The sequence below is a fragment of the Tenrec ecaudatus genome, chromosome 2 (assembly GCF_050624435.1).
Source record: "Tenrec ecaudatus isolate mTenEca1 chromosome 2, mTenEca1.hap1, whole genome shotgun sequence".
In the NCBI taxonomy this organism is placed as follows: Eukaryota; Metazoa; Chordata; class Mammalia; order Afrosoricida; family Tenrecidae; genus Tenrec; species Tenrec ecaudatus.
The window spans coordinates 118,605,964-118,630,454 of NC_134531.1; the positions used below are offsets into that span (position 1 = coordinate 118,605,964).

General features: G+C 44.5%; 1 protein-coding gene across 1 annotated transcript in view; it reads right to left on the minus strand.

The window, feature by feature from the left end:
• Positions 1 to 24,491, minus strand: part of SEMA6A (semaphorin 6A) — a 151,928-nt gene that overhangs the window by 24,000 nt on the left and 103,437 nt on the right. Inside the window, exons 11-18 of the mRNA XM_075541419.1 lie at positions 23,809 to 23,940; positions 21,291 to 21,446; positions 19,722 to 19,898; positions 19,238 to 19,378; positions 19,067 to 19,147; positions 16,893 to 16,951; positions 15,138 to 15,158; positions 9,660 to 9,824 (exon numbers count right to left, since the gene is read on the minus strand). Coding sequence (XP_075397534.1) covers positions 9,660 to 9,824; positions 15,138 to 15,158; positions 16,893 to 16,951; positions 19,067 to 19,147; positions 19,238 to 19,378; positions 19,722 to 19,898; positions 21,291 to 21,446; positions 23,809 to 23,940 — 932 coding nt within the window. The remainder of the gene's footprint in view (positions 1 to 9,659; positions 9,825 to 15,137; positions 15,159 to 16,892; positions 16,952 to 19,066; positions 19,148 to 19,237; positions 19,379 to 19,721; positions 19,899 to 21,290; positions 21,447 to 23,808; positions 23,941 to 24,491) is intronic.

The following is a 24,491-nucleotide window of genomic DNA, read 5'->3' on the forward strand; positions in this document are numbered from 1 at the left end:
CCATTCATGAATTGGAATGGACCGAGTGTCAGTTAATTGTTGGATATCTTTGAACCCAGGATAACTGTGATCATGAGCAAACTAGTATATTCTCCTCCTTTCTGGATTCCAGTTCTGCTCTGAAGTCCTGGGATAAGGTGTGCAAACAAACAGAAGAGGGAAGCATAACATTTAAGAAGAAGAAAAATGCATGTGGTTAACAGAGCCGCTGATGAAAGAGTAAAGTTAAAATATAAAAAGAATTGATAGTTTTAGCCATGCCCTGTTCTAGAACTGCTTGATTTCTAAGGCTTCCTCACTTAAGAGTGTCTTTTAAATCATTCTCATCAGATTTTGAATACATATCGCTTAGTGATCCTTTCCTGGAAATATTATGATTACTAGACAATTTTAAGAGAATGAAATTTTTACTGAAACTTCTCTTATGTGGATTACATAGCCTAGTCCCCTCCCCCCCCCAAAAAAGGCTTTTAAACCAGTTTCTGGGGTTATTCAGGGCACTAATTCAGAAAATTGCATGGATAGATTATAATAACTCTAGTTCATTAGATATGGTGTTCCACTATATTTTCAGTTTTTAAGTTACACAGAAATGTATCATCCTAGTTTTACCTATGAGAAGAATTCAGACCCATAAATTAAAGGATAAAATTTAAAAAGGTAAGAAATATTTGAAAAATAATTATGTGTTAGGAACTTCCAAGTGAAGCTCCACGGGGATCCGTGGTGGCTAGAACTCTGTATGGACCACATTCGCTGCCAATCAGAAGCTCAGCCTGCAGCCTTAAAAAGCCTGAAAGGCTTGGGAACCCAAATGGCAGTTCTTCTGTGACTTATAGGATCACTGTGAGTAAGAATCAATTACACGGCAGTGGGTTTTTCTTTTTGGTACAGGAGGCTGTGATATATATAATGAGATCCAAGTCAGCTACTGGAGAGGCAGAGTACCGCTTGAGGAGCGTGGAAGAGAAAAATGGAAAGACCCACACATGGAAAACACGAGTGTCGAGCACGCAAGACTTCATCGCAATTTCATAAATATTTTGAAGATCTAAAGTTTCCTTCAAAGTATACACTGAACATTTCAGAACACATTTTAATACACAGAAGTCAATGGGCAATTCATGTTAAACATTTCAGAGGTGAGGCTGAAGCTTCCAACTTTTCTTTTGAAGGGTTCTGTGTATTGGGGGAGAAGTTATGTTATCCTATAATAAGACTGGCACATTTTCATTCTAATGGGTCTAACAGACCCACTTTGGGTTTTAGAATATTTGAATATTTATTGTGTGTACCAAACTCACTACCAGTTGATAAAGACTCACAGCCAACCTATACGACCGAGTGGAACTTTGAGAGGTTTTTGAGGTTAAGTCCTGAGGGGAGCAGGACCTCTTTGCTCTGTCTCGTGCAGAGTGGCTGGTGGATGTGAGGTGTTGACTCTGTGGTAGTAATCCAACATATCCCCCGCTAGGCCATCATGGCTCCTTATTCATTGTACAGTTAGTCTATTTCTGGGATCTTTTTAAGATTACAAAATCAACTTGGGGAAAAATCCCAGTTCATGTAATTTGCTGTGTTCAAATATATCTTTGATCAAAGGATCCCACGGGAAGTCTACCTTGACCTACATATTTAATACAACACAAACTACTTAAAATAAAGCCAGCATGCATTTCCTCTATCACAGCCTAGCAAACACTATATTAAAATATCCCATTTTTTAAATGGGCAAATAGAGTGAGGAACGGCCCATGTTTCATATCTCAAAACCTAGAGGCAATCTGGAAAAACTGTTGGCATTTTTGGAATCAGCAGGTCAAATATATGAGCCTAACATTTGATACCCCTAACATGTGTTGACCAGTGTTATAGACTTTTCAGGAATTAAATTATCAATGTACACTAGAGACTGTCTCTTACATATTCACTAAATAAGTTCTAAGCATCCTATTCAATAGACTTGCCAGATTTAGCAACTAAAAACACAGGTTGCTCAGTTAAAATTTGAATTTCAGATAACAATACATACATATTAGCAACTGTGTCCTCTGCAATTTGGGGGCTTAGACAGTCTGGTATTACACTAAAACAATACTCATGGTTTATCTGACATTCAAATTTAACTTAGCATCCTGTATATCATATAGCTATTGTTTCCTTCAACCTCGATGTGCTTCTAATGAACCCTGCAAGTGTTCTTAAGACCCACTCAATCTTTGGAGAGTAAATTAGTCTCAAAGAAGAGTAATAAAAATGACAAAAAATCTTGATGTGGCAGGTTCAGAACAAAAGCACCTTAAATTAAAGACTCAACGTAAGGAATTGTGCTTTAGTGACAGCAGCTGTTTGTACACACAAGGTTGAAATGAGCTTGGAAGGGTACCCTTACTTTAAAGCTCAAAAATCAGAAAGAAACAAAGTGGAGGTGAAAACCACCCTTGGAACCATAGCAACACCCCCTAGTGTGCCTTGAACTCACTGGGTGGCGTAAACAGTGAGCAAGATCAGTTTTCACGTGAACGGCTGGTGGTTGGAGGCACTGAGGTGTTTCAGAAGAGAAGGCTGGCAATCTACTTCTGACGAAAATCACCCCACCAAGCACAGTGATGCGCTGACACGAGCTACAGAAAACTCCATGGCAACTGGTTGCATTTTGCCTCTGCCCCTGCATGCGTCTCCGTGGCTGTGCTAATGTTTCTACTGCTCAGTGGGGATCGTCAGTCCTTTCCCGTTCACTAGGGGTCCCTCCAATAGGCAGAGCCCCGTTCTCTGAATTCTCTGGTGGTTACTGCCTGACTCTACTCCCCAAGTTAAGAACAGCAATGATGCTACTGGTCTTACTCACACAACCCATGTGAAATAGCTATGTAAAGGTCCAAGAAAAGTTCCATTGTGTTTGATTTCCACTTTCCCAGAAACTTCTTGTTGAAAATCTTTATGAAAATAAAGCTCAGGCTGCTGAGAAAAGGTCCATGTGTGACAGCGTTTGCACACATTGTAAAGTGTGAATCCCGAACGCAAAGAGCCCCCGCGTTCCTCATCCCCGCGCGGCAGGACATATTGCCACTGTAACAGGGGTATTGCGGAAACAGACCAAGAGAGAGGGGCTGCGAACCGGTTTCGGACAGGTGTTTCCAAAAACCCCTTGCTGTGTTCAGCCAAGCAGGCTTCAGTTGCCTCGTGCCTTTTAATAGTTCGGGGTTTCGCCATGCTCATGAAGGCAATGGTGCCGGCCATAGCTGTTTGGTGGGCTTTCATGTCCCCGAGCACTGCATCTGTCAGGCAGGCTGATGTTTCTGGGACAGAAACGACATTGAACTTTATCATAGCCTCGGACTCCTTGTTCCCATCCAATACTGTCGGGAGGAAACAATAGTACATTTGTGTAGCACTCCCCGAGAACATTTTTGCTGTAGCAATCATGCCACGGAGCCCTGGTGGCTTAGGGGTTGATGCACTGAGATGCTAACTGCAAGGTCAGCTCAGCAGTTCAAGCCCACTAGTCATCCCAAGGGAAAAAGAGGAGACTTTCTACTCCTATAAAGATGACCGTCTTGGGCAGCTCAACCCCACCCAGTTGGGTTTCATAAGTTGGAATTGACACAGTGGAAGTGAGCTTAGTTTTGAGTTTTAATGCTACCGATGAAATGGCGGAAGAAATTCGCCTCAGTTTAGGAATGAGGAAAAGAGGAGATGCCCATTTCTCTTCCATTACTCTTGTCATCAGGCATATTTTCCTGTACATGAAATCACTGACACGTTTGCGTTCAGAGGAACCAAGGAACCACTTGTCCCACTGGAAGCACCAGGATGCTTTAAAATCCCAATGTCATTGCATTTTAAGCACTGGAGAGTGTCAGAAGGCAAAAGTGCTGAGGGCTGCCCTCTACTAAAATGCCCTCTACTCGTCAATAGTTGGTCTCCTCAGTCCACTTTTAAAATAAAGGAAGCATGGCCCTCAGGGTTGAGGGCATAGAATAGCTCAAGTCCAAAAGAGAATAAAGACCATGAACACCAAATCTAGGCCCTGGGCAGGCCAGGGGGACACTCTGAAGCACAACAGCCCGACAGATACCGAGATACTGACAGAGACTGAGAAGGTGTGGAGGATACACTTACCGGATGCTGAACAAGCCTAGAGCCACTAATTCCATTGTGGTCCAAATCCATTTCACTTGAAAATCCTGCTTGGCCAAACATCACATCTTCAATCATTAAGCTCAAGGGTTGGAAGAGGAATCAGAACAACAGCCCATGCAACTGCAACACTGATATTGTTGCAGTCATTCACTTGGTTTTGCAGTCCCAAGCTAACAGAGGATAAGCCCACTGCCATTGAGGTGATTCCAGATAGCCTCATCTTTCCTCCAAAGAGCTGCTGGTGGGTTTGAATCACCTATCTTGGGGTTAGCAGCCAGATGCTTACCCAACAGAGAGCCTGGCAGTAATTAAATCTCATTCTTCTCAGTGGCATAGAAAAGGCTCTTGATAGTGGTTTAACCTTCACAGTAGGCGCCCTGGTGGCATGGTTACAAGTTGTGCGCATTGGGCTGCTAACTACAGGAGATCAGTTCAAAACCACCACCAGTCAGAGAGAGAGAGAGAGAGAGAGAGAGAGAGAGAGAGAGAGAGAGAGAGAGAGAGAGAGAGAGAGAGTCTCAGAAACTCAGAGGCAGTTCTACCCTGTCCTGCAGGATAGCTAGGAGATGGGACAGAGTCATTGGCAGTGAGTTGTCTTTTGTTTTGGCTGTTTGGTCTTCTTTAATTGCCTAGCCCAGAATGACGTACATTTTAGTCATTCAACTACCAATTTTATTCTTTTAGTGGGCGGCTCAAGCGATTCCGAGGAAGAAAGGCCTGGCAAACTGCTTGGGTAGAGACTTACTGTTAGGCAAAACTTACGGAGCAGCTCTACTTCGCGACATCTCTTGCATTAGCTTTCACTTAATAGTTTAAGTACATTAAGTAAATTATGTTTACCCAAATATGGTATAATGTTTCTTTTTAGAAATATCTTTTAAAGTTCATCGGTTATGTAAATTAACTTTAAAAGACATTTCAAAATGGAAACATCATACCATTATCACCAAATACAACAGTAATTCCACTTTTCATAGATAGACGATAACTATAAACACAAAACGAATGGGAAACAAAACAATGTTAAGTTCCAGTTAAGATACAGTGGCAAGGCAACACTGGCCGTGCAAAGTCTGCTCTCTGTCAAAATCCAAGAGTAGCTGTCAGTGGCAAAGCCCCCAGAGGAGACTTTCCCTTGACACAGCCAGGAAAAGAAGGGGAGAGGAAAATGGTACAATTTCCCACCACGATTGAAGATGCTGAAAGGTCATGATGTCCCCCGGCCACCGACATCATCTGTATAAGGTGGTACACGTCTTCTTTGGTGGCAACCCCGCTATAGGCAACGATGCACGTTCAGAATAAAGAATCGATGGTAAAGAGGTAAACGGTGCCATTTGTCAGACCCTCTCAGGATTGTTGTGAAGCACAGGTGGTGTATGCATCATCTTTTATAGACACTTTCAATTGCACTATAATATCTACTCCCCCGCCCATGCATTTACCAATAGCTTGTCTATGGATGAAAATAAACCCAACATTTATAGTACCCTTTTAGTCTAGACTACTCTTTTGGCTTCTAGCTTAAATTTTGTTTCCTCATCTTTTTCTTCTCTTTTATGAGCATATTGTTATGACAAAGTGTAAGAATGTGATACTTTACTTTAGGAAACTTCCTCAAATGCCTACAAGCTTTCTACAGTCTCGGCCCAGCCAGTCCCATGGGAACATGTTTTAGAAAGGCATCTTCCTTTATACTGATTGTTTCCTCGCTTTGCAGCGACCTCACACGCAGTCCACACCAGAAAGACGGGATTAAGAGCTTGGCTGCCCTTTGTGGTGTATTCTTGTGGACTAATGGCAGTATTCAGGACTTGTTTTATATCCATGCTACACAGACCCGAGGATGGCTAATTGTCTCACATAATTCACAGTCTTCTTGGAAATCGGTCATAGAGCACTGTGACTTTGGGATGGGAAGAAAAGGTACAGAAGTAGCTGTTTGTTCTCAGTATTATTTAACCTAAAAGAAAGAAAGCACTCATTTTTCTTGCTGTGGTCTGAAAGGAGGGAGGGGATGATCTAATAATAAAAATAACAAACAACCAGACTTTCTTAGTTATTCATTTGTGATTAAATTCCTTTTGTACCTACCCATTACCACCTCAATACTTAAAGGATGAATAAATAATACATATTTTTAAGTGTTGCAAAACTAACAAAGATGTAGCTGGGGCTGCATCTCATTTATCAGCTTGGTGATTAAAGGGCTGGTTCAAGAGGCTCCAGACATCTCGGGACCAAGAGATAAAACAGAGCAGTTGGCTGGGTTTTTCCTAATGAATCTAGGACTTGAAAGATACCAGGCTGTTTTAAAGAGAAGCAGCAAGGACGAGGGACATTAGATGGGGCCAGTAGGGTAATGAAGGGCAAGGCCAGCTACGGAGAGAGACAATGACTTCATTGTGTGTGATGATGTTACTGTAAGCTTGACACGTCTCTTCTGGTGCTTTGTTCGTATGTGTCTATGTACATACAGCCTCGTAAACGCGATTCACAGGGTGGACGGAGAGCCCTGGAACATTCCACAGAGGGGCAGAGGGCTTAGGTCCATTATTCTCTGAATGGGGGAGGCTAAGGACAATGGTAGCAGAAGGGGATTAGACTGCCAGGTGAGGGACATTGCTTTGACAATGTGAGGGACACACGGGATTAAATCAATCAGAAAGACATAGCAAGGTAAACAAAGAAAAAGACAAGCAGACATACTCTGGAAGTGTGGAATTGTTTGGGCACGGGTGGGGGTGGGTGGTGAATCCAAGATCAGGACCAGAGCTGTGGTACTCGACCATCTGCAGGCTATGGGCTGGTTTGTTCACTGGACGCTCCTCCGCGGCCCGAATGAAAGGGCACCAGGCCTTTGGACACCTCCCCCCGCCCCCCGGCCCCCTGAGCAGCAGGTCGGTGGACACATTTTCTGCTTAGCAGAGAGAGCTGCGAGGCATTTTATAGACAATTCCAGAGTATATTTTGCTCCAAAAGCTGAGGGCACACAAATGTCACATTCTCATGAGACAATCGGCCCCATGGAAAGAGCGCCTGTTGGTGGCCCTCAGAAAAACCACAAAACTCTCGCATCCCAGGAGATGCTGCACCCACGGATGTGACATCATCCAGGCACCCCCGTCAGGGAATGAAAAGAAGCGAGGGAAGTCACACATTGGTTCAAGTTCAGGGCCATCATCATGGGTCGGACAAGGAACGGGACTTTTCTAAAGGGAGAATGCAACCACTGTGCCAGACCGCATGGTGCTTGGCCAAACGAAACAGAAGTTGGAAACAAATCATGAACATTAAAAGGAAAACAATTCATAGCAAAATGGAAATTTAAATCATAAAAGTCATGGTAAAAAGGAACATTAAGCTACACATTTTCAAAAAGAAATAAATGAAACAACAACAACAAAACATCTCTGCATAACATCTCATTGGCATTGCCCCATCAAAGTACGTATAAGCAATTGTCAAAAATCAAACTCCACCCTGACCGGGCAAGGCAAGGAGGTAACCGCACGGAAACAGTGATCATGTTAAACACCCATGCACACCACCTCTGCCACCATTGTCTGACAAGATGTAAACTGCTTCCAGCGTTCGCCAATATTCATAATAAGACCCCGGAGAATGAACAAGGCTGAATTTTAAAATGATCAGTCAAAGTGTTAATTGGACTCTTTGATAACCTCCATTCCTTGAGGGAGTTAATTATTGGAGAAAATTCATGACATCCCTATTAAGGAAGAGACCATTTTTTTGCCACCAACCGTTAGGTATTTGGTGGGCAGAGTACATATTTTACCAGAAAGGCTCGTTATTTTTGGTTTGTTTTAGATGTTTGGTTGGCTGGTTGTTGTTTGTCCTAGGAAGTTACAGTGTGCAAACACACTGTCTTTCTCTTCCGGAGAAAGCAGCCAAGTCTAACACATCCGAGGTCCAGAGCCACACGTAACAGATAATGGCACATGCTGGGACAGTGGCCCTTGGAGACCCTTCCTCTGGCTCCTCGCGGATCAGGCTGGGTTTTATAGGGCAGTTGAAGTCAGAGGGGCCACTCCGACTTGAAGAGGCTGGGGAGACCACACCTTCTCTACCTACCACTTCGAAAAAAAGATTTGATGCCGAATGTACTAATAAAAGGAAGTCTGCCTTGCGAATAATATAGACAGCGACGGGGACATACTAAACAACAAAAGCCCACCCCAACCCAGAACCCCCCCCAAGAACGCTTGAAAACTCAAGAGCTGCTGTGGACCCAGCGGATACCCGGGCGTGGGTGACGGATGGGAACAGTACTCTCCGGAGGTCAAGCTGTGACCTTTCGGAAGCAGAGCACCAGGACTTTCACTAGGAGCCCCTGGCAGCGAGTGAGATATTCTTCCATTAGTGAGCAAATGCTTAACTGCTCTTGCCACCCAGGGACAACCCAAAAGCAAGACCAAAAAGGGGAATTTAAAAAATATATATACTTTTTGGCTTGGAAAGTAGAGTTTTTCGTGGGCTCAGGATTCAAAAAAAGAGGGTGGGAATTTAGCCTGGATTGGAACACAAGGTCCCAAAGCAAACATGGAAGGACGTGTGCCGACAACCTTGGGCGCGAAACGTGATAGAGACGGCGTGGTAAGGTCACCGTGACTGCTCCGCCCTGGAGACTGCAACCTGCACTTGGACGAAACCCTTGAAAACATACAGGAGCGAACAATTCTGAATGGGGGGAAACAGCTCAGCAACATAACTGGGCTTTTCAGCCTCTGAGTTACAAGACTGGTTTCTGGACAAGTAAAGGCCTCTTTGGTCGCAGCTGCAACCAAAGTAGGATGTGCTACCAGAAGCTGCAAAGGGCGAGAAACAAGATGACATTTCCTCCTGGGGAGTTAAGCAAAGAAAGCTGGGGAGAATTTAGGACAGTCCACAGTAGAGTCCCTTTCATTTAGCGTGGCTTCCTTTCCGTTTTAAATGCATACCAATTCTGCCTGATTAAATAACATATTTTTGTTTTAGCTCTTGTCAGCGAAGGGCAATTACAGTATGTCTGAGGACCTCGGCTCGATTCAAATTCAGCACCACGCCAGGGAGAGCGATGCTACCAGCCAGAAACGACTCTGCCCTGCTATTTCTCAATTCACCGATTAAAGGCCCTTTACTGAGATTACATTCACTTGCCAAAGCCCCCACTGTGCTCCCTTACATTATGGTGGGAAAACAGGGCTCACAAAAATCACAGAATGAGATGAAGAGGGGTGGGAAGGGATCGCTGGAGCCAGCATCTATTTTGCGCCAAGCCCCACCTCCTTGAGAGGATGGGTTATTTGTCCTGTGTGGTTTCTCCGCAGCCAGGGAATCCACCAGGATCATATTTAGCGCAAGCCTGGTGTTTCTGTCTGCTTGGATATGTTCTCCCATCAGAGAGGATTGGAGGTTCCTCGGGTCCTCCCCCCCTTCAGCTGGAAGCAGTTACATCGTCCTCCCCGCGTCTCCCTCCCTCGCCCGCCGTGGAAGAGGGCGCTTCGAGGCCTTACCCTTCTTGTCTTGGTGATTATGGGAAGACACTGCCCCCAAAGGGTCTGAGCTGTCAGGTGACTCGAGCAGATCGTTCCAGTCCAGCATTCCTTCCCTAGACTCATACCCCTCTTGAGCCGTGGAGTCTGACGTGGTGGTGCTGGGCAAAAGGGAACTGGAATGCCCTGTTTGCATCACAAATACAGTTAGGAACACATCCCCCGGGAGACCCATTTCCTTCTGCTCAAAGGCCAGAGGGTGGCACCCAAGCTGGTCAAGAGTCTAGAGGATCACCCTGGACGTGACCAGGCTTAGCAGGGTGGGTTCAGCGCAAGGATGTCAGGGCAAATGCTATCCCTGCCATTTGTGAGGGGGCTCTGGGGGGAAGTTCATCAGCTTTCCCAACCTGGGGTTCCCTCCAGTACACACTGGGGACAGTGGCACTCACCTCCCAGGGTGCTTGGGAGAATACAATAATGTGAGCACGCTCCTGGCAGTGTGGGATGTGCAGAAGGTGCACACCGAGCACTAGTGCTTTTTCTTTGCTATTTCCTGGGTATGCTAAAGGCAAGAGAGGCCACTCTTGGAACACTGAGTATGACTCCTTGATGTGGACAGGTGTGTGGAGTCGTGGATGAGCCTCTTCCCCTGGAAGACAGCTCAGGTAGCCTGAGTGCTTCCCTGGAGGCTCCAAAGTCTTTCCAGACATCAGCTCCAAGTCAACTCTACAGCATTTCCTGTTCACTGAGATGGAGACTTGTCGCTGCTACGACTACTTGGAGTGGCTGTGTCTTCTGTATCTCATCCCAATAAAGGCTGGTGCATTGACTCACATCATACAGGAGAGGTTTTTTTTTTTTAAGGTCTTGCTATTATCAAGCCGTGTGACGGAGGTTAGAGAGGGTTAGATTTTTCAGCTGCAGAATGGTTTTCCATAGGATAAATACAGAAGAAGGATCTTAGGCTAGGAGTCCCAGCAGACAGCCTGGGCATTCCCTGTGACTCTGTTCCTAAACGTGCCCTCCATTAATCTGCAGGGTCAAATTCGGATTGTATCAGGTGCTTGGGTCTCAGCTGTCAGAATGATTACGGGAAGTCCCACTCCTGTTCTCTCTGAGGGAAATGAAGTGGGACTCATTGCTGACTTTCCAGGAGAGCCTCGGGTTTATTAATCCAGCTGAAATCCAGCAACCTCTTGGACAGGTTTACAGAGACAGCATGGCAGATACTATGACTATGCAACTGGTGTCTTTGGGCCAAAGCAGCACAGATTCCCAACGACACCAAATGGACACCAAATGCCACCAGCGCGGAGCTGATACCTAACAGGCTGGTGACCAGAAAGGCAGAATGTGATGATGGTGGCGCTGCCTTCTTCTCCTTTTAAGCGATTATTGGAAATTTAACATGGCAAATTACCATCAGCATGTGTTAAAGAAGATTAATAAAAAGATAACTCTTGATCTTCCGCAGGTTTTGCAAGAAAAAGCAAGCTTATGATTTCTTCGGTGGTGCTGAAGTAGATCTTTTCCTGTGGCCCATGTTTGACCTCCAGGGAGCTTCAAGTGCCCATTTTGTTGCTAATAGTTTGGTTCACATGTTACTGCTAAAACGGTTCTCATTTAGAACTCAAGAAGCGGCTTGTTTTTACACTGCTGGATGTCACAGCTTATCTCAAAATACTGAAAAGAAAAGTTATTAGCCTGAGAAATGTACATCTAGAATTTCCTTGAAATTCTCTTTGTTTACACTAGGTCTAAACTTTGGCTTGTATTTTCTACTCCTGAGTTTAAGGCTGCTTAGGAGAATACTTCGCACCCAGCCTAAGCAAACAATGAGCAGTGGCTTTGAAGAGAGTTAACAGAGAAAGAGGAAGAAGGACAAGAACAAAAGGGGGAAGAGAAAAAAACACTCTCCTTCAAGTAGCAAGAATTTCTTTTACCTGAATTGATATGCATTTTGAGCACTTTCCATTTAAGTATGTTCAAGGGGCAATTTAATGGTAATGCCATAAGTATGGTTTAGGGAGACCATTTCTGCATACGGTAATCCAGGGGAAATATGGGCCTCTGGGACACATTCTCTGTAGAAAGATTTCCTGGACCATATGCTACAAGTACATGGGAAATTCACTGGTAATGGAAAGCTATGGCTACGAGAGGAAATTAATGTGGACCAGATGGTAGTTAGGTAGGAAAATGCTTTACACAAATGTGAGAAATCAGCCTCTTTCCCCCTTTCATTGAAATGTTAGTCTAATCCCCACCACAGCCTGATTTTCTATATGTAAATCTAGAGAAACTGTGCATCTGATTTACTTTAAAAAAAAAAAAAGGTAGAACAGCAAGAGGCTGGTAATCTTTTACACTCGTGCTTGAGGACAGGGACACGTCTCGGTGGTGAATTAAACAGTTGGGGCAGGCAGTACCAATGCCCCCAAAAGCCGGCACCACCACGTGCGCGCTCCCTTAGGCAGCAGCCCCTTAGTCTGAAATCAGTCATCAAAGTTGGGCCCTATTACCTCTCCAAGCTTGAAAATGTTAAAAGGAAACCACTTATATTTTTCCTTTTATAACCCAATTTAAAAAGGGATCTTCTTTTTATGAATTCCCTAGAAGACATTACCAGCAAATTAATGTTATAAAAATAATCATTTGTGGATATGGTATTATATACATCAATCGATTTGGAGTCTAAATTCTACTTTGTTCAGTTCAATAACAAAGGTCAGATTTTAATGAACAGAGTAACAACAGAACAAAGATACAGCTGTATTTTAAAAGTTAACTTTAATATGCATCAGATTGTTTCTCTATATCTACAGGCCATTGCGATTCTAGAGGTTAGAGACCATTCAAACTAATCTAACCTATTACTAACCCTTGCAGTCCAATTAGACACAAAGAAGAGACATTAAATCAATACAAGAGACGAGGAAGGAAAATAATCAGGGTCCAATTCACTAAAAATAGAGGTCCTTGCACATGTAGCTGGTGCTTCACAGAGCATGTTTGAAGCAGGAAGTCTGCATAGAGTGTGTTAAAATGATCCCTTTTCATGAATCGGACAGTTCTCGTGCTGCAACGCACTCGGTAGGTTTGCACGGGGATTCTGTGCTTTCGTGTAAGAAATGAAATGGACCTCGAAGTTGACTTCCAGATCTACATTCATGATCATCAAAATAGCAACTAGGCCCTTCAAATGAATCCAGTACCTACCACAGTGCTGAGAATGTGCTATTTGACCCTAAATAAGTATTTGCTGGGTGAGTTAATAACTCTGTTTGGGGTCTATTGATTTCAAAATTAGAATCCCAGGTTAAAGGACTTGGGATAATCACCCAGGTGCTTGGTTCGGACTCCCAGTGTCCCTGCATGAGCTAGGACCTGGCGATCTGCTACTGGGGGGATTTCAGCCTTGAGACCTCGCTGGGCGTAGCCTCCTATGTGGTCACTAGGAATTGGAATTGATAATAACAGTAACAAATAAGCAACTTGAAACAACTGATGAATCCAATAAAGTCTACTTTCCCCCTAAGTAATTGGACCAGTTACCATTTTGATGGTCAATTAATTATCCAACAACATCGTGCTAGATGGATTTAGCCTGCCAGAGGCAGATCATTACTTGAAATGAATAGTCCGACTCTTCTTTAGTTTCATAACAGAAACAGCTAATCACGAGCTGGATATGGATGGACATTGTCCTTTAATGTGTTCATGTGCAATAATTAATGAGTTCCGTTACCTTTGTAAAGGACATACGAGATTTGTAGCCTGGGGGTGAGTTTTATTCATAGATAGCACTCTCTGCTTTAATTGCCTATATGAGAGATTACATGGGAATTAAAACTAGACTTGGCAGATTGATGGAAGATAGGGAGGTTGCTGCTTCAATTAGATGGAAGATCTAAAGTTCTCAATATCTGACAAAGACTTTTCGATTGTGGGAACCAATTAAAAAGTAGGATCATGGAGAAGAGCAGATGTTCAGTGGGTTTTCTTCCTGAAGGGCAGGTAAGCCAGCAACCATTTGCCTCTTGAACAAGTTCTCTTCTAGACTCTGATGTTTGCTATTCCGACTAGACTCACAGGTCGAGGCTGTGGAAGGTGGGCAGACTCTATGTACTCCTCTTTTCGATGCCCCCCTCTTGCCACCAGTGGGCTGATCAGGAAAGAGCAAGCATTGTGTTCCATATTTGGACAAATTACACATGGAACAAGAGTTTTTTTTAGAGCTATACAAAGTGTTACCACCTTAAAATATTTCCTCGAATCCTGACTCTGCCTTTCTTTTTGTTCCCTTCACTCTCTCCCTCCTTTATCACATGTGTGAAGATGATCTTCCTGATACCTTTCTTCTGTCATTGATCTTAAACACCTGCTAGGGACATCTACTCAACAATGACGTTCATAATGCTGCTCGTAATGCAGAAGCTTGACTTTGTCACCAGACATGTTTTCATGTTGTATTTCAAAAGGACATGAAGAGTTTGAGAAATATTTGGAAGGAGAAAGATGAGCCTGTCTGCTCCTACAGAGATTCAGAATTGTGGAAACCCTGTATCGTGTCCCTGTGAATTGGAACCAACTCAATGGCAGTGGGTAGGGGAGTTTGAGAAACGCAGAGGAAACGGCTACATTTCAACTTTCCTCATACAGAGCTCAGAATCTTCCATTTATAGGCTGTATGGCTTTGTTTAAAATAAAGTCTGTGTATTTCAGAACAAGAACAATGGGCTAAATCCTGTTTGGATATCATTTCCACTGCGTCCTCTTCCTTGTGTATGTTCTGAAGAAGCAGCACTGAAAACTCTGTCCAAATATTCATATGCTCACATACTTAAATTTTAACGGCTCCTCTCATGTTATATTGAACAATTTTGCCTAATAGGAACCCTGTCTCAACACCCCATATAGATTTTCCCTGTCTTCTGGGGCCTGGATTCTCCAGGAGCGGAGGAGCTAGGGCCTGTTAGTGTTCAGTATTATTCTTTTCTCTTACATCCAAAAGCAATTTCCTCTCCTTCAAGAACTGATTAAAAATCTTCACCAAGTTACCAAGGTTGACATATTTCATGTTACATGAATTAAAAATTTAGGACTCGGCCTCATGCATCACTGGTCTCAAAAAGGCAGGGTGATTTTTGAAGTATTAGTGAAATCTAGAGATAATTTTAGTGAATTGGCATCCTGAAGAATCTGGTCCATAATGTTTAGGAATGAAAACTAGAAGCTACTATCGGATGAGTCATTCGGAAAATTTTTTAAAAGAAAGAAAGAAAGGAAGAAAGAAATCCATAAACTGACCATACACTGTGTTGTAAGACATTTCATGATCTGGTAGAGGAGTTGAAATGTCTATGAAAAAATAATGAGGATAAAAAATTAATTAAAGAAGAAACCTAAGGCTTGAAAATACTCAAGAGGATTAGTGAAATCGAATTTCCCAAATAGATTTTCACTGATATTAAATTATGAGAATAACATCTTTCTTACCATTCAGTGCCACAAAGGAATCTGGAAGACAAAAGGGTGGAGAAGAAGGTTACTTAAGGCTTTGTACTTGACTTCGTGTGACTTATATCCTAAGGGGGAATGAGCTAATACAGAACTGGGCCAGCATCCGATCTCCAATACTAAGTAAGTGCTTTCTGAGGCCTGCTTACCAGGATATTGTATACTAAATCCAATCCCCATTTCTGCCTTCACCCCTCCGTATCACTCCAGCAGTTCACCTACTACACCGCCGTGGCACCTAATGATGTCAATAGCTATGTCTGCTACAGGGAATGACAGGCAGTCGATCTGGGATCAACTTTGAGCAGCAGGGGGATTAAAGGTTAAAGGTAAAGGGGTAGGCTAGTCCAAGGGCTTGGTTGTCAAATACCATGGTCCAGAATACCCAGCGCACTGCCATCGAGTTGATGCTGACTCATAGTGATCCAGTGAGTTTCTGAGGCAGTAGCTCTTTGATGGGAGAAGGTAGCCCCACCTTTTGCCCAAATACCACGGTAATCGAGAGTAAATCATTGCCTTAGCATCTCACGATTTCCCCCAGGCTAGAACAAAGACTTCTGCAGGTGGCTGTGTCCTTTCTCCCGGGGAGTGCCTGGTGGGTGCGCACTGCTGACCTTGCAGTGCAGTGCATAACCCAACATGCCAGCCTTGTCTATATGAAGAGATAAAGTTGCCCATATGGCTTTCTCTATGTAATTATACTTTATTTCTAATATACATATATATACACAAACACAATAGCAAATGTAAGGGTACCCCAGAGTCTGAAATTTCAGTACTTCTGGATCAGATATTTACGGAATTAGATCCACGTTTTTCATTATAGAATCAAATATCACAAGCAATATAGCTTCATTCTCTTAGGAACAGTTGGATATTTTTCCCCCTGGGTCCATTTGGAATGCAACCTTCTTGAAATTCGGGCTCTATGGTATTTATCCCCTCCCTCCCGGTCCAAATAAAGGTATCTTCTCAAAGTGCGACATTACTCATTGGATTAGGGTGAATGCACCAGTTTAAGCAGATTGATATTCATCAGGGCACAGACAGGATAACTGGACAGACTATTGAATAGAACCCTTAACATAAGGTTCCAACTCAAGTGTGAGTTCAAAACTTTGCATTTAGAAAGTAGGTAAATCCCAAGGTTATTTTTAGCCAATTAAGGACCTTATATTTCTTGGGTAATTTTTAAACCTTTTTTCTAGTTCCAATGACAGCATGAATCTAATGCTGACAAAGTCATTGTGTATGATAGCCAAGAGGGGGCGGTTAGGCTAGAGCAGTCCCACTCCACAGAAAACTTGCATCCAGGGATCAGTCTTTCTGTGATTGGGCTAAGGTGTAGGGTGTGATAGCATGACAAAAGGAAAACTCAAACACCAAACCCTCAAAGCAAAAACACCCCCTCCCCAAACCCCAAACAATGGTGGCTTTATAAGGGACGCGCTGATAGAAACCACCTGCTCCACGATTATTAATGACCTTGAGGGACGGGAGATGCTCCACAGCATGGTTCAGACAAAATAGGTGCCAGCATTTACAGCAGAAAAACAGACAGCACGGGCTTTCCAACACACGCTGTACAATGTTGTTCTTTAAAAGATGATCTCAGCTAGTTGTGCATGCCTTCGCAACAGCTGCGCTCAGTACCAGACTCGGGGTAGTGGTTCTAGGCCATTTTGAGAAAGCATCTTTGCCCAAAGATAAACGTGGGTACAAAGCTTGACTTACTATGACAGTCCCCCAGACCATCCGTGTTGCCACGCTCTATGTCCTGCTCAAAGGCCAGCCTTTACAACGGGAGAGGGAGAGAAACACAATAAGGGGAGTCATTATTCAGGAATGAGTCTTAAGTTTCACCCAAGAAAGCAGCAACACATTTTGATAAATTGAAGGGCAGGTGCAGGAAAGGACTAGCTAGCAGCTCCTTTATCTCTGCATTTTATAGAAATGAATCTTATGCGAATCTCCAAAGAGACTCCATGGTTTCAGCACTTGGTTCAGATACTCGGAGTTCACTTGTTTGTGGCTTTGTTATAGTCTTTCTTTATCATGATTCTCAGAATAATTTTTTAAACATTTAAAAATATACATGAAAATATATGCCTTGCATTTTGATGGTATAGAAATCTATACATGTACAAATGCAAGTCTTCTCTTCTTTCTCATCTAGGCCATGCTTGTCTTCCCTGGCCTTTTTCCTTAGAAATCACTCGGTCAAAGGCAAAAGAGTCTCTGGGCCATACAAGTGGGCCACACAGGGGCCATGGGAAAGGAGGACCTGCTGGGGTCTGTTGCTGAGAGCGCCAGCGAATTTTGTTTCCCCCAGTCCTAATCCAGAGCCTCAGCAGTGTCACTCTTAAGTGTGTCCACACATTCAGTGCTCTTGCATGTCCCAGGTCACCGATGGGCTGTATCGGCTATGTAAAAAATAATACACAAAGGCCTATTAAATACTACTTATTTTCAGTATTTGAACAAGTACAATTTTGAAGAAACTTCCAAAGGAGTTGTCTTTCTTTGGAGGAAATAAATCGAATAAGTCTTCTCTTTTACAACTAACTGCCTTCAAGTTTATTTATGAGCCATATGGGAAACCTAATTTATTTTGAAAGTCACACCTTGATCTAATAATCTACCAGGTTTGTTTTCCAATGTCTCTTGTTGTGTTCAAAATCAAATTCGTCCCCCATAGGATTAACATTTCTAGTCCTAATGAAAACAAGTAAGAGCCATCCCAGTGTTGCTGAAATATGTGGGAGGCTCCCCAAGAGAACTATGTTAGAGCTCTGTTGTTGACATTAACACACACACACAATCTGGATGATAAAGAGCATGGAGGCCATTTCATAGCTTCATTCCCTATGCTTTGGGATTCTTTCTTCCTTCAACGCAAGGGTTCCCATAAAAAGGTATGGCGCCCTAAGATTAAGACACGTCAGTACTGCTGCTAGTGAAGGTGCTCTCGTAATGGCTAGTGAGTTAAACCTGTGCACTGATCAAGTTTCCAGATGCGATTTTACAGTTCGCACTAGGCCTGAGTAAGGAGAGTGGCTCCCTCATGTTACAGCGGTAGTGACCATCAGCTAGTTGGGGTTGTTTGTATAGTTATTCTAAAAGGGGAGAGCACGCCGAGCACGCTGGGGTGACAGCACGACTCTCCCTTTGGATTTGTGGACATACATGGAGTGGTTGCCATGTGGCCTCTTCCCTGAATTGACACAACTTGCCAAGGGCATGCATTAAATGTCGCTCCAAATGTTATTTGCAATTTCACATCCACTGATTGAAAACGATAGAAACTTCTTAACCAATCCCACTGAAGCACCGAGAGCTAGGGTAGCACTTCGATAACACCCACATCCCTGGCCTCATCTAGCGGATCTGCTGGAGAATCGCCAAGGATTGATTGATGGCCTTTGGAGTAAGAGGGTCAACTGTTCTCCAGAGCAGGAGGAAGGCTTATAGGGTGTATACACCAGATTTGCTGAACAAATGCATTGTTAAACAAATGCTCTGCAATTTCACCTCAGCCCTGCACGGTCAATTAGAAGAGCCCAGTTTGCTATGGCAGACAAACTACCTCAGTGATCTAATTGGGATCCTCATGCTTCCTTTTTCTGCTCTTCTTGTTCAACAATGAACAAGGCACGCACCTTCCTGCATGGCTCCCCGGAGAAGGCATAGGAGCCCACGGGGCTTCCCTTTTCTACGTTTCTGATCCACCTAGGGATGATGAATTGGTTGGCAATCGTCACAGGTGATGTTGTGGGGGTACTATGAACTAGGAAAAGTAGAAGAAGGACTGGCAGTAGTGTTGTTAAGTCTGGTGTACAGAAGACTGGGAGGCATGGCACAAGTACGGCTGACTGACCTTGCCCTCTCCCACACCTTGGGATCCTTACCTGCTGCTGGGTGAGAGACACGCACAGGAACCTGCTTCTTTTACCCATCCACAGTATGGATCTCTGGAGGCGATGCAGGTTCTGCAGGAAGAGGAGGGTCATGAGCGACCTAGGCATCCTTTTTTATGCTGGTGGACTTTCTAAGGGGTCAATGAGGCCAACAGTACATACTTTTTGCACTTCCCATGACGTTCACACCTGCCCAGGGGAACCTTAATCACACAGGTGGAGAAGGCAACAAACAGAGAGCTGCTTGCTTTGTCCAGTTGCATACCCATGATCCTCTTGTCCTCTATTCCATCATAGCTGCACCTAATTTTGAAAGGATGTGAAATCAGATTCATAGATGCTTGGGTCAGTTCTTCTTGCTCTGTGACTCTTGGTAAACCCCACAAGGTGATATTAATTCTACCCAACTGCAAGTGAGACATATATGCACGTGTACACATGTGCATACTTGACTGCATTTGGTGGGCAGCACACAGTTACTACTAAGGAGAAAGTCATTGCATATGCTAAAAGATTTTTACAACAAATATTAAAAATCAATTTTAAAAAAGGGATTCAATGTAAGTCTCACATAGTTTTCTCTGAATGAAAAGGATCTACAAGTACAACAAATAATTACAACGAAATCACCAAGTCTTCCACTCACTTTTCAGGGTTATAAACGCTCATCTCCTCCAGGAAAAGGCTGTCATTTAGAAAACCACTGTTTCCTATCCTGGCCAGGAACTTCAAGATGATTCCCTTCTCTGATCCCAGGAAAACCACAGTGTGATTCTGATAGGGCCCAGCAGCAGTGTCCACTGCAATTTTGGTCAGGCGGTATCTAGAATGATAGGATCGCATGTTTTATCTCTTTGTTGGTCTATCATCGACAGGCCTCCTTTTCCATTACGAGCCCCTGTGACATAGCTTCCTAGTAATAACTTCAATAAAAATATATGTCAAGCTTTCCTGACCCCTTATTTCCATATGCAGCACTCGAGCATGGTTCCAAAGGCCAAGCTGCATAATAAAGAGACAGCGCTCCGTGTCTGAAGCTTCTCAGTGATGATCACTTTCCAAGAGTCAACGAGGGGAAGCTGGCGTGTCCTTGCAATGTATCATTTAGCATTGGAAGCGGGGTGGGGGGGGGGGCGATACTAAACTTTCTCTATACTCCACTTTGCTCTACTGCGGTGTAACGTTTGTGGACACAATGTCAAAGCGGAATGCTCTCTGATTGTCCCAGGAGGCTGAGAGCTGGTGGCACTAAATATAAGGTTGTATCAGCCAAACAGATTTGTGGAAATGCACACGCCTAGCTAAGTCCCACTAAACATCCTCTTTCTCTGAGAGCCTCCGACCATTCCGCATCCCAGAGATACTTCGTTTTATGAAGCATGGCAGGCAGAAGGAGACATGGACCCTCCGGCAGGCTCCACAGAATGGTTTTGTTCATCTTATGGGCAAGGGCCCAGTTTCTTGCGTTCATACTCTCAGTAGCATTGATACCTCTCAATAAAGTCATGAGAAAAGAAATAGAGGCAGATTTATAGTTCCTTTAGAATTTGTTGAGCAGGTCTGAATGATGATCCCACCTCCCATCTAACAAAATGAAAGGTGAGAGGAAAAACAATCAAAGAGGCTAACTATCAATGCTGTCTCTGATGTTTGCTACTGATGCTTCGGGAGCTGATGCTTGGGGAGCCTCCTGAACTACGTCGAGACACGCTTTTAAAACATATAAGGGAAAACGTTTCCTGTCATCACAGATCTCTAATCCGCCGTCCATTCTCTGGTGGCCGTCACTTCAGAGAAGGAATATGAAGTATGAGTCCTTCCCACGGGCAGACTACTGCAAGTGTGACATCCACGCACCATCCGACAGCTAACATTCCAGGTTCCAATCAACTCACTGAAGGTGGGCACCAAACAGAACTACCGGATCCTGCTTCACACCGCTCACAGCTCAGGTGAATGGGCTAGCCATGGCAGGGCTATCTTTGAGCCCTCTAAAAGCAGGCACGTGCCTGAGAGCCTCCCAATACAGGCTGTCTTGTCGCTGGGAATGGTGCTCTGGGGAACTCATGGCATCCACTCACCCTGCCAGGATTTCAGAGCTGAATCAGTGCCCAGGACACCAGAAGATGCTGGTGGCATCTCAGAACATGGGGAGTTCTCGGACACGGGAAGCGGAGCAGGCAAGTCACCTGGGAGCTGATTTCGAGCCACGTACCTCACCATTGTTCTCAAGAACCATGGCCGGTTGACGATGGAAGGGACGGCCTCGTCCATGAGCGGGTGCGTCTTGATGAAGTTGAGCGTGTCATCGGGGAACTCATTGGAGGTTGCATATTTCTCTAAGGAGGATGAGCCAGCGCAGCACCCAGGCCTGAAACAAAGCACAGGGTTGGAAGGAGCTTATTTTTTGCCTTATGGCAAATTCTTTGAATGAACTGCTTCTCTCAGCATCTGGCACGAGGGAGAAGGTCCCGCAGGCTGAGAGGAGGAAGTTGAACAATACCGAATGCCACCAAATGAAACACGCTTAGATTTCCTCTGGGCCGCCTCCCCATTCCAGAGGGAGCCTCCGCCAGGGCAGCCTGCTTGGCTCCCTCTCAGCAGCACAAATGAACCCCCGTAAATAGGGATGGAGGCCGAAACCAGTGAACAGCTGCATGGTTACCCGCATCTCAGGGGCGGCACAGCCATCCTCAAGCCCTGGCAGCCATTCTTCAGGCGTATGTGCAGCAGAGAGACAGAGTTCAGTTAGTTTTCGGTCACACGTGTAAAAGACAAAGACCTTCTAAGTGACTGCAGGGTATGCACCAGCCAGGCCCCATGCTTGTGCTGGATCTGTGTTTGGTGATAGCAGATATGAAAAGACCAACGGTACTAAAGAGTCTCTCCTGAAATGTCATTTCCTTGTCATTGAGTGCTGAGAATGAAAATTCCCTTCTACAGAAAATGCTGTCATTTCAGAAGTTGAGGAACAGCCCCATAGATTCAGACCAGGAAACTACCCGAGCCAGTCATGTCTTCAGGTTGGCTCGCTGACACAGGAGAGGAAAGGTAGGCTCCTTGCTCTTCTGCAGCACATGCTTCTTAAGCATACCCTGCCTCAGGGGCGAACTGTTTCCGGATGAGTGTGCACAATAACATGCCTGGCTGTTAACTGAAAGTTCAAGTCCCATCAGAGGTGCCTTAGAAGAAAGGCCTGGCAATTTCCCTCAGAAAAAAACGGCCATTGAAAACCCAATGGAGCACAGTTCTTTTCTGAAACCCACGCGGTCACTGAGGTGGAGTCACTTCTCTGGGAACTGGTCTTCATGTACTAACCTATCCAGCCCAGGGGAGGGCCTGTAAGAGGGCCACAGGGGACATGTGGCCAAATGACTGACTTTGGTAGAAAGTCCCATAAGCAAGCTCTCTGTCAACTGAGTCTGAGCCTCTTCACATGCGGAAGAGACAATCTTACATCAGCACTCCCCATGACCTAACCCCTCAGGATTAGCTCTGCTTTCTACCTACTGAATAGGGAGCTAAAAGAAGGACGTGCCTTTCCCCCCAAGCCTTTCCTTAGAAAATGAGTGTGGTTGACCGGGTGTGATATTTGCACCTGGGCTGCTATCCATAAGCGAGAGTGTGAACACGGCAGATAATTCCGGGGATATGATTTAGGAATCACAGTGGGCAAAGAGGCTCCCATTGTCTAAGTTAGTTCAATTAAATGCAAAGAGCTTGGTAATTTGTATAGGGAATTGGAGATTGGGGGAGGAAGTTGGAAGCAAAAAAAAAAAACAGCCCCTACAAAACAATAGATCCCTGGGCTCCCATCCAAAAGCACACAAAGCCAGTGGGGGAAGGCAGCCACCAGTGGAGGCATCTCTAGGATGCAGATTACCTGGGTTGTCATGCAACTATGGCAGTTACGGGACACAGAGAAAGCAGGCGCAAGGCTGGGAGGACAGAGTTCCACTCTGGTGCAATCAGAATGAAGGCAAAGAATGGTTTAGTGAGAGGTCACATAGAAGTGCAGAGCTACCATAACAATTCACCAGTCAGCAGAACTGTTCTGGCCCTCGGTCTGGAAGCCTGGAATCCACTCAGATCTGGCATGGTCGCCATTTCTTAAGACACCACTTGTGACTCATAGTTATTAGGCATGAAAGACACATGTCAGTTGACTTGGGATGCACAGTAACTCCACATGACAGAGTAACTCTACCCTTGAGGCTTTCTGAGGTTGTGATCTTCACGGGAGTCTATTGCCTGGTCTTTCCCGCAGGAATCTGCGGGGTGGGTTCAAAAAGCCCAATTTTCCATTAGCTGTCAAAAGCATAACCACTGGCAGGGCTAAAGGTCTCTGAGACATTGGATGGAAGCTAGGAGGAAAGTGGAAAGTGTTTACCCAACTTCGTGAACTTGCAAAACATACTCCCGGAGCCACTGTTTCCCTACCTCTAGGCCAGTGGGGCGAGGTGGGCCAGGTGGGTCTTCTCACTTTTAGGGCACTGTGGAGAGACCACAGGCACAGAGGCTGAGCAAAGAACTAAAGCTATGGATTCAACTGTAACAACTCCAGGTTTTGAAGAGGATGAAGGCGATTGAGCTCAGTCTGTCCCATCTTTCCAGCATGGGCTATCTACCTGGTCAGCATGGACGGTACCACATTTGGATGAAAAGGAGGGTCAGATACATGCTTCCCAGAGCCAGAAGCTTAACACTTTGGCCCGAAAACGATTCCCTCATACCTGGGCTTAGGCACTCGTTCATCAGGGACTGGAGTCCACGTGGAATCTGGAGACTTCTGCTCTTTGAATCTTCCAGTAAACACATTGGCAATATCGACCATGTCATAGGCACAGACGGCCGACCCAGGGATGCTGCAACATGGATGCACAGAACAACATTGCTCAGCAGTTAGGAAAATCTACTCCAAGGAAACTGTCTGGTGGTCAGCAATTGAAACTTCAGATTTATACCGTGAAGACACAAATGGAAAGGATGCATTACGCATGAAGAGAATTTTTTCATGGAGTGGTTTCAGCAAGCTCTACAAGGGTGGGGGTGGGGGGGATGAAAAACACTTCATGGTTTGACTCTCTCTGGAAAGCACTATTGTTTAAAAAGGCACAATCGTTGAGCAGCTGATATAGAAATCTCCTGAATTTGCCAATGTTATCAGCATTAATCCAAAGATAAAGTCCATTGGAGAACATTATGCATCTCTAGTCCTGGGGAACATTTGCAATAAGAATCTCATGCTTTTTGAACCATGCATGCTTTTTGAATTCGGTTCCGTATACTAAGACCTCCGGGTGTGAGAAAGTGTGTGTGGGGAACCTACACTTATTTTATATTGTATTTATAGTTTCACTCGTTTATTTACATAAGGCTCAAGTACTAGTGCTTTGCCAATAAAGTTCTCTAGAAA